At 41.4% G+C, this 10587-nt stretch overlaps 1 protein-coding gene across 4 annotated transcripts in view; it reads right to left on the reverse strand.

Moving 5' to 3' along the window:
• Positions 1-8849, reverse strand: part of vti1a (vesicle transport through interaction with t-SNAREs 1A) — a 385425-nt gene extending 376576 nt beyond the window's left edge. For all 4 annotated transcript variants that reach the window (XM_061909716.1, XM_061909718.1, XM_061909715.1 and 1 more), the window contains exons 1-3: positions 8648-8849; positions 2564-2622; positions 1976-2086 (exon numbers count right to left, since the gene is read on the reverse strand). In XM_061909716.1, the coding sequence (XP_061765700.1) occupies positions 1976-2086; positions 2564-2622; positions 8648-8741 (264 nt within the window). In that variant the 5' untranslated portion in view covers positions 8742-8849. The remainder of the gene's footprint in view (positions 1-1975; positions 2087-2563; positions 2623-8647) is intronic.
• Positions 8850-10587: the final 1738 nt, after the last annotated feature.

A 10587-nucleotide genomic window follows, 5' to 3' on the forward strand; every position in this document is an offset into this window, starting at 1 on the left:
ACGAGTATTATTATGGTGTCAGTATAAGGTAAGACATTATCTGGAATTTTGTTTCACAATATTATGCAAAACCAACTTTCCTTACCTTCTGCTACCTGCTGATCTGTATTTGGGATCTGCATAAGTCCTGAAATTTAGCGCGGTCCACTTTTGTAGTCCGTGGCGACACCGTAGTCGATTAGCTTCTTCTTTTTCTCTATCTTCTTGTTATGGGACATTCATCCTTCGCTGTTGCCATTTCTAATATAAAGTAGTGTAAAGTTTACTTATTAGAGTTCCGGTCGGACGGTTTTTCACGGGACACATTTTCGGTGTTGTTATTGCACTAGTGAGCAACGGCTGAGGAGATGCTCCTCCGTTATTGATTTAAGTAAAGTCCGAATGTCATTGAAACAGTTAGCTCCATCTTTTGACACTTCTTCCACTCCCGTCCTTGCACGCTACACCGCTACAACAAAGATGACGGACAAAGAGACGCTGTCGAAGGTGGGGATGATGTTCGGTAAGAAAACTATTGAGTACGAGCCCATTATCGAATCCTCTTATCAAATCTCTTATCGGGTCCAGATAGGTTGTTGTGTGTGGACTGAGTTCCAAAAGCCATAGATGTTATATGACTGGGCCGGCACGCTGTTTATATGGAGGAAAGCATGCGGCCGTTATAGGGTGAAGGTATCAGGTGAGAGAGGACGCTAAAGGCTTCCACACCTTCACAAACCTCTACCTTGTTTTTTTTTTCTTTCTTTCCTTCTCAGCAAATAACTTCTCGGAGAGGACGCTAAAGGCCAGTGAGCATGTGTGTTGTAAATTTAAAAAATTGCCGACAAACACATCACCAACATGGACGAGGTGCCGCTCACTTTAGACATCCCGGTGAAGCACAATGGAGAAAAAGGGGACCAGCACAGTAGCGAATCCATATGCACAACGGGGCAAGAAAAGTCGGCTTTTACTGTTGTGCTAACTTGCTATGCTAATGGACAACGAGGCTGACTTTGAAAATGAGGAGAGGGAATCTAGCGTGTTTGATGGAGAACTTGCCCAGCTGTTCATTTCGGACACAGAAGAGGAGGACTTTGATGGATTCGTGGATGAGGATTGATCAAAAAATAATGTGAGTACATTGATAAATACTTCAATTAAGTACAACCCAACTCAGTTTTGCTCCTGCTGCCTTTTTAAAACAGCGTCCATGCATGCTGGCGTATGTTTTAAGATAGTGTATGTTTTAAGATAGCATATGTTTAACCATGCCTGTGCCTTATTTTTGCGTTAAATACAGAAATATCACCCGTAACTCACACGGCGCCTTTTAATACGGTGCGCCTTATCGTGGCGAAAATACGGTTTAGGGGCTTCAATAACGGGAACCGGTTCTCAAAAAGGGATTCGCATCCATGGAATCCATTCTTTTCTTATGGAATAATCGGGAGAACCGTTTTCGAACATCGTCCCGAATCGAAGGTGAGCCACGTAAATAAGACCGCCCACAAAACAGCGCATCCTGAAGCGACTGTCAGAAAGCGGCTTGAAGATGGTCTGTAAAACATGATCTATGCAACATTTTGACCAGGTGTTGGGAATTGGTAACATATCAGTTCAAAATAATCTCTAAATATTATGATATAACATTAGTGTTAAAAGTTCTATCTGTTAAATCTTCTACTTGTCAGCCAAATTTATATAATTTTGTATATTGTCTATATAGCCTACTGCCTAATACTACAAGCATACTGGAGTATCATTTTTTAGTTGATTTCGCCATTGTTTTGCTGGAAAATACTTATTTTAGGCCACTAATGTTGTAAAATGTGCTTTAAGAAAAAAAAAGAATATCCGCAAGTTGGCAAAGCTACAATATTTGAAGTGCGATGTAGCGAGGGACTACCAAAAAAGTGGTCTCACTGCACTGTATGTATGTCATGGCGGGGAGGGATGTGTTTTGCGACTCTCACGTAAAAATGGGAGTACTTACAAAGTCCTTCTCCAGCTTGTCCACCTCTTGCTTGTAGCTCTTCAGATGGCTGTTGTACATGGCTCGGCTCTGGACGGGGATCTCTCGTACCTCCAAGTCCATCTGCTCCAGCTGGAAGACACGTCGGAACAGTCATGGAACCGCTCAAAGTAGCGCGGCGCTAATCACGCGTGTTTCGATGAATAGAAACGCCGCTCAGACGTGATGAAGGCTTGCTCTCGTCGGAGCCTACACCTAAATCAAAAGTGGAGACGCACGAGTGTCGCCCAGAATGAGGTAGGAGTAGGCTAAGACGGGCGTTTCCGCAGTTGTGTTTGGCAAACACAAACTAATCACTGTGACATAACGAGACAAGTGCGACAACAATTTGTCTCTGTCAGGCGACTTTGCTGGTTTCTAAACAGCGACATGAAGACTCCAGGTAATGGCTTGAAATGTGTCACGGGGGGTGTCACTTAAAAAGCTCAGTAATCATGCAAAGCAGGAGCCTCGTCAAGCGTCGGCACATCACATCACGCTGGAGGAAGTAGGGTGTCCCGCCAATTCATTATTTAGGAAGAGGCAGGAAATTAGTGATCAAAGACTTACCAACTCTCTGACTTCTTCAAGCTGTTTGTCGACATTTAGAACCAGCTGTGTCTTCTCCTCTGAAAGGTAAAAAAAAAAAACACAACGCAGTCACATATTGATCAGGCGACAAGACAAACAGCGCATCATGACAACAGCCCCCGCAAAAGGGGGCGGTGGGGAGAAAGAGTGGAGGAGGAAAAAACACAACAAGGGGACACATTTGAAGATATATTTACACATTCTCTCCGCGCGGCGAGCCGACAATTGTGACGCCTCTTAGTTTATTGGCATCCGGGAGGCCTTTGTTGGCTCCCGCCGAGGAGCGGGCGAGACAGCTCAAAAGGGAAGAGAGTTGTCGGCTTTGCTCACTTTGCCACAAGTCAGAAAGCTGCGCACCTCCTCACCCATCTTCGTCTGTGCAGCGCCCAGTTGTAACACTTAAAGACGTGATGTGCGTGTGTTTTGTCCACCGCAGCATGGAAAAAACAATGCTTAGTGTTGATAAGCAGTAATGACAACCAACGACATTTATCCTTAAGGCTTTAACGTTCAATAATCAACCAATATGTTACATTAGAAGCCATATGCCATGGCACTGGTTCTCAAACTTTTTTCACCAAGTTCCACCTCAGTAAATACTTGGCTCTCCAATACCACCGTAATGACCAACATTACCATACAATAGCGTAGTAGGACTAAGTATTCATTAAAAACAAGGCAGATGTTTAATTTAATACTTACAGTATATTTAATATTAGAGATGTCCGATAATATGCCTAATTTTGTTGTAATGCCCCCACTAGATGCATCAAACAATGTAACAAGGTTTTGCAAAATAAATCAACTCAAGTTTTGGAAAAAAAATGCCAACATGGCACTGCCATATTTATTATTGAAGTCACAAAGTGCATTCTTTTTTTTTTTACATGCCTCAAAACAGCAGCTTGGAATTTGGTACATGCTTTGGGGGTGGGGGGATCATGGGGTGTATATTGTAGTGTCCCGAAAGAGTTAGTGCTGCAAGAGGTATTTGTTATGTTGTGTTTATGTTTTGTTACGGTGCGGATGTTCTCCCGAAACGTGATTGTGATTTTTGATTGGTGTGGGTTGACAGGGTGGCGCATATTTGTAACAATGTTAAAGTTGTTTATACGTCCACCTTTAGTGTGACCTGTATGGCTGTTGACCAAGTATGTGTTGCATTCGTGTGTGTGTGTGTGTGTGTGTGTGTGTGTGTGTGTGTGTGTGTGTGTGTGTGTGTGTGTGAGAAAAGCCGTATGTATTATGTGATTGGGCCGGCACGCAAAGGCAGTGCCTTTAAGGTTTATTGGCGTTCTGTACTTCTCCATATGTCCATGTACCAGTAAGTACAGCGGCGTTTTAAAAAGTCATAAATTTTACTTTATGATAACGATAATTTCCGAGATTACATTTTAAAACATTTATCGGCCGATAATATCAGCAGCCCGATATTATCTGACATCTCTATTTAATATGTTGGCCACGGTACCTACTCAGTGGCCTTGTGGTTAGAGTGTCCGCCCTGAGCTCGGGGCGCGGCACCGCTGCTGCCCACTGCTCCCCTCACCTCCCAGGGGGTGATCAAAGGTGATGGGTCAAATGCAGACAATAATTTCGCCACATCTAGTATATGTGTGACAATCATTGGTACTTTAACTTTAATATTAGACACAGTTTGAACAGTAACACTATCTTTGAATATTTGAATAAGTGATTCTTCGGCGTTCCACTAGATGGAGTCCACATATCATACCATATTTTGAGAATCACTGTGCTATGTATGGTATGATATGGTAAAAAAAATTAGGGATGTGCCAATAGATCGGCCGATTTAAGGGGAAAGGGATCTGATTGCCATTGCCTTTTAAAGGGGAACTACACTTTTCATTGGATTTTTGCCTATCGTTCACAAACATTATGAGAGACATGAGGTAAATAAAAGTCTGCTTGCAGCGGAGCCAATGGGAGATCCTGTATTTGGGCCATAAAACCCCAAAAATGACCATTCAAAAAGCGCCAACAATACTCCATTTACATTTAGTGACTTGAATATGAACCAAGTATTAGTGGTATTGTTACTATAAACGCTAAAGCAGACAAACTATTTACAGTGGCGATGTGATCACAAGCCTGAGAACAAATTTCGACATGATCGACTGGCGAAGCGTTTCCTCGCTTCTTTGCTCCCTTGAAGTTTATTGTAGAGCATAGCTTATGCATCTCACCTGGGCAAAAGAAGTCTGAGTAGATATTCCGACAAGATGGTACACTTTGACAGCCATTTATGACCCGGAAATGGTGAGAACGACACAAAAAGATGCTTATTTCGCCCCACCATGCCCCGTTTCTTTGTAAGAATTGAGTCGTTCTTCATGTAAATGGTAATATATAAACATCCAAGCAGTCTGCATCCTAATGACAGCAGACATTGTATAGTAAGTGATGTTTAATTATGTTTGTGGGCTCTCATAAAGTCTGCAGTGAGTAATAATCAGTAAAGAAGGAAAAAAAATCAAACATTGTGATGCGTTTTTTAAAACTAATGCGCCGTGTATGCTTAAAATCATCAAAATACTTAAATATTAAATATTAAATGCCCGTTACTACATTACATATATACTTACTTCACGTATACAAAACTTCAATGGAGGTGTTTGGATGTTTTTTCTAGGGCTTTATAGGCAAAATGGAGCGGCTCCTTATAGTTCCAATGCAAGCAAACTTTTGATCCCATTTATTTAATATTTACAATGCAAAAACAAAGAAAATAACATCCAACATGATTTTGCCTATTGTGAACAATAACCAAAATTTCCAAAAAAGTGCAGTTCTCCTTTAAAGTTGATCACAAACGCCCCATTGGCTGAATGCAATCACCTACTCAGTGGCTAAGTGGTTAGAGTGTCCGCCCTGAGATCAGTAGGTTGTGAGTTCAAACCCCGGCCGAGTCATACTAAAGACTATAAAAATGGGACCCATTACCTCCCTGATTGGCACTCAGCATCAAGGGTTGGATTTGGGGGTTAAATCATCAAAAATGATTCCCGGGCGCGGCCGCCGCTGCTGCCCACTGCTCCTCTCACCTCCCGGGAAGTGATCAAGGGGATGGGTCAAATGCAAAGGACAAATTTCGCCACACCTAGTGTGTGTGAGACAATCATTGGTACTTTAACTTAACTTATAAGGGTTGACAAGCGGCTAGCAGCCTGTTATGTGTCTCCATACATATTGTGGAGCCGCTCTCCTAAGTTAATAAGCTAATAATAGTCACCTCCTTTGTGGTATTTCTAAGTATCTTGATATCATTATCACGTATTATTACCACTGGAGCTTAGGGTTGCGCAATATGGACAATATGAATTTGGCTGACAATAGAGCTTTTAATACTATTGTCATATGACTTGTCCAGGGTGTATCACGCTTTCTGCCCAAATGCAGCTGGGATAGGCTCCCACCCCCCCCAAGTCCCCAAGAGGGACAAGCGGTAGAAAATAGATGCATGTTGATGACATATTCTAGCGATCAACGGCAAATTTGAAAGTAACAAGCGAACAAACGAGTCGTCAACACACTAGCATTTTTTCTCGCCGATAAGGTCAGCAATCTTTGCCTCCATGGCAGCAAATAAACTATGGTGGAATTGAGGAATCGCTAAACGTGCTACACTACACACTATAGGACGACAAGCTAACCATAAACTACAGCTCTTGGATGTAAACAAAGGTGAGCGGACCAATACAAATATCGACAGTAACGATACCAACTGTGAACATAAGAATTTAAAGACGTTGATCACTACTTTGTTAATTGACCTTCTGCAGAAATTACAGCCTCAAGTTTTTTTTAATACAATACTACAAGCTTGCAACACCTATCTTTGGGCAGTTTTACCCTTTCCATTTTGCAGCACCTCTCAACCCACATCAGATTGGATGGGAAGCGTTGGTGCGCCACCATTTTCAGATCCGGGCGACTTAAGGACATTTACAGAGTTGTAAATGCCATTCCTTTGATATCCTGGCTTGTTCTGAAGAGCCATTGTCCTGCTGAAAGATGAACCGTCACTTAAGTCTGAGTTTAAGAGCGTTCTGGAGCAGGGTTTCATCCAGGATGTCTCTGTGTATTGCTGCTTTCAACTTTCCCTCTATCCTGAGTCGTCTCACAACATTGTGTCTTGCTAAAACATCTTCCTGCTGGAAAATATTAAGTGAATTTACTTTTGGAACAACACCCTCTGCTGAATTCAGAGGTGCATCACTTTCTACCATGCAGATAGCGCCATGCAGATAGCACAATGCAGATAACACAATGCAGATAGCGCCATCAAACCGTTTTCTGTTCCAAGTTTGAAAAAAACAATTCCAAGTTCCAGATATCCCTGTCTTTTCCCCAATTCTATATTTCCTAAACCACAAATGCACTCTCAACTTGTAAAGTTCCATTTTTACCAAGTCAAACCATTCCACCAACAAAACATTCCGCTCGTTCAGACTAACAATTGTCCATTCTCCCCCAAAACATTCCCACGAGTGGCAATAAATACTGATAAAGTTGAGGAATGCTCATCAAACAGTTATTTGGAACATCCCACAGGTGTGCAGGCTAATTGGGAACAGGTGGGTGCCATGATTGGGTATAAAAGCAGCTTCCATCAAATGCTAAGCAATTTACAAACAAGGATGGGGTGAGGGTCACCAATTTGTAAGCAACTTGTCAAACAGTTTTAGAACAACATTTCTCAACGAGCTATAGCAAGGAATTTAGGGATTTTACCATCTACAGTCCGTAAAATCATCAAAAGGTTCACAAAATCTAGAGAAATCACTGCACGTAAGCGACGATATTACAGACCTTTGATCCCTCAGGCGGTACTGCATCAAAAACCGACAGTGTATAAAGGATATCACCACATGGGCTCAGGAACCCTTCATAAAACCACTGTCAGTAAGTAAAGTTTGTCGCTACATCTATGAGTGCAAGTTAAAACTCTACTATGCAAAGCGAAAGCCATTTATCAACAACATCCAGGAACGCTGCCGGCTTCGCTGAGCAGGAGCTCATCTAAGATGGACTGATGCAAAGTGTAAAAGTGTTCTGTGGTCTGACGAGTCCACATTTCAAATTATATTTGGAAACTGTGGACGTGGTGTCCTCCAGAACAAAAAAGGAAAATAACCATCCGGATTGTTATAGGCGCAAAGTTCAAAAGCCAGCATCTGTGATGGTATGGGGGTGTATTAGTGCCCAAGGCATGGGTAACTTACACATCTGTGAAGGCACCATTAATGCTGAATGGTCCATACAGGTTTTGGAGCAACATATGTTGTCATCCAAGCAACGTTATCATGGATGCCCCTGCTTATTTCAGCAAACAATGCCAAGCCACGTGTTACAACAGTGTGGTTTGGTAGTAAAAGAGTGCGGGTACTTTCCTGGCCCGCCTGCAGTCCAGACCTGTCTCCCATCGAAAATGTGTGTCGCATTATGAAGCCTAAAATACGACAATGAACTTAAGTTGTACATCAAGTAAGAATGGTAAAGAATTCCACTTTCAAAGCTTCAACAATTAGTTTCCTCAGTTCCCGAATGTTTATTGAGTGTTGTTAAAAGAAAAGGTGATGTAACACAGTGGTGAACATGCCCTTTCCCAACTACTTTGTCACGTGCTGCAGCCATGAAATTCTACATTAATTATTATTTGCAAAAAAAAATGTTTGTCAGTTTGAACATCAAATATGTTGTCTTTGTAGTGCATTCAATTGAATATGGGTTGAAAAGGATTTGCAAATCATTGTATTCCGTTTATATTTACATCTAACACAATTTCCCAACTCATATGGAAACGGGGTTTGTATATGTACAAGGAAATTCAGCAATTTTCACAGCAACTACCACAACGCAAAGCTAAAAAAAAAAAAAATGCACGGAATACATAACAGTTAGGTTATTGGTTAAAGATAGAAAATAAATATATAATTCTTAAGAATTGATGCTACATTAATTTAAAAGTGCCAACTACACCTGCTGCACCGGCTAGCATGCAAGCTAACCTCCCAGCTAATCAATAAACTGTTGACTTACCTCCACTCAGTTTGGGAATTCGGCCGATTTTGTTGGTCAATTCGGCTGTGAGGGTGCCGAAGTCCTGTTCGTAGGCTTCGAAGTCAGAAGACATGTTGTGAGGTGCGGTTTGAATGCGAGCTGGTTGTGTTTCTGCTTGACAGTTAGCTCAGAATAATAACACTAACAGGGCTCCGGTGTCTTTTTCCTTGTGTCACATTGAAATGGTTCCGGTCAGGAATTTGGATCTTTTTTTTTTTTCCCTTTTTTTTTTTTTTTTTTTTTAAACCCTTAAATTAATATCCTTGTTAAACACATTTAAAGTGATTTAGGTAGCCCTTCTCGTCATTTTTTGTGTTTTTTTTATATGTTTTAGTATTAATCTATCTGTATTTGCTTTATATAAAATAATATATGTAGAGTATATTTATATTATTCATATATTATATATAAAATAAATGATACATAGTATATTATTTATTATTATTATTGTCTATTGTGAGCAAACTATGGGGCTGAATTTCCCCCAGGGATCAATAAAGTACTTTGTTGGTTTTGTTTCCTGCGTTAAGTTTTGTTGTCTCCGCCCTGTGCGCGCCTTTTGTTTGCACTTTTATAGTAAAGTTAAAACTTGTATTTACCTTCAAGCCATGTCCAGTCTTCTTTTGCATCTCGGGAAATTTGTCCACGCCGAAAACTGCACCAAAGTCCACATTTTGACAAAATATTGTTTTTGATAATAATACAGAAAATATGTATTGCAGCATTTAAAAGAACACTTCTGTGTAGTTATTTCCTTTTTTTTACTATCATCATATTATCATTTGCATGTATGACATTAAGTTGCAAGTCCAAGACCTTAGATGGCAGTAGTTTATGATGTGTGTTTTTTTCGTTGCGCCCTAAAAAGTGTTAACACTGTAATTGTTGCACTCATTACACACCGGCTGTTTGTTATCTTGGTTGGAGTTTTCATTAACAAATTTGGAGGTGTTGAAGACGCCATGTAAAATTGCTGAGGGGGGCGGCGTGGCTCGGTTGGTGGAGCGGCCGTGCCAGCAACTTGAGGGTTGCAGGTTCGATTCCCGCTTCCGTCATCCTGGTCGCTGCCGTTGTGACCTTGGGCAAGACACTTTACCCACCCGCTCCCAGTGCCACCCACACTGGTTTAAATGTAACTTAGATATTGGGTTTCACTATGTAAAGCGCTTTGAGTCACTAGAGAAAAGCGCCATATAAATATAATTCACTTCACTTCACTACTTTCTATTCTATTCTCTATTTTTTTTTCTTTCCTTGATGTTGAAAGTGCCTTGACTTGTGTGTGAATTGTAGATATGTTTGTTTAACCTTCGTCTTGTGTTAGGGTCGGCACCGACCCGTTTTAGTTTTTAAATGCATAAAAGAACCACATAAATGTATTTTTATGCATCAAGGCTTTTTGACTTTGTCAGGAACCTCTATTTCCCTTTTTAGACCAGTTGATCTGCCGTTTCTTTTCTTTTTCTTCTATGTCCCACTCTCCCTTGTGGAGGGGGTCCGGTCCGATCCGGTGGCCATGTACTGCTTGCCTGTGTATCGGCTGGGGACATCTCTGCGCTGCTGATCCGCCTCCGCTTGGGATGGTTTCCTGCTGGCTCCGCTGTGGACGGGACTCTCGCTGCTGTGTTGGATCCGCTTTGGACTGGACTCTCGCGGCTCTGTTGGATCCATTATGGATTGAACTTTCACAGTATCATGTTGGACCCACTCGACATCCATTGCTTTCCTCCTCTCCAAGGTTCTCATAGTCATCATTGTCACCGACGTCCCACTGGGTGTGAGTTTTCCTTGCCCTTATGTGGGCCTACCGAGGATGTCGTAGTGGTTTGTGCAGCCCTTTGAGACACTAGTGATTTAGGGCTATATAAGTAAACATTGATTGATTGATTGATTGATATTTCAACAAAATAAAACTTGTT

This window comes from Nerophis ophidion, linkage group LG08 (genome assembly GCF_033978795.1).
Source record: "Nerophis ophidion isolate RoL-2023_Sa linkage group LG08, RoL_Noph_v1.0, whole genome shotgun sequence".
NCBI classification, from domain to species: domain Eukaryota; kingdom Metazoa; phylum Chordata; class Actinopteri; order Syngnathiformes; family Syngnathidae; genus Nerophis; species Nerophis ophidion.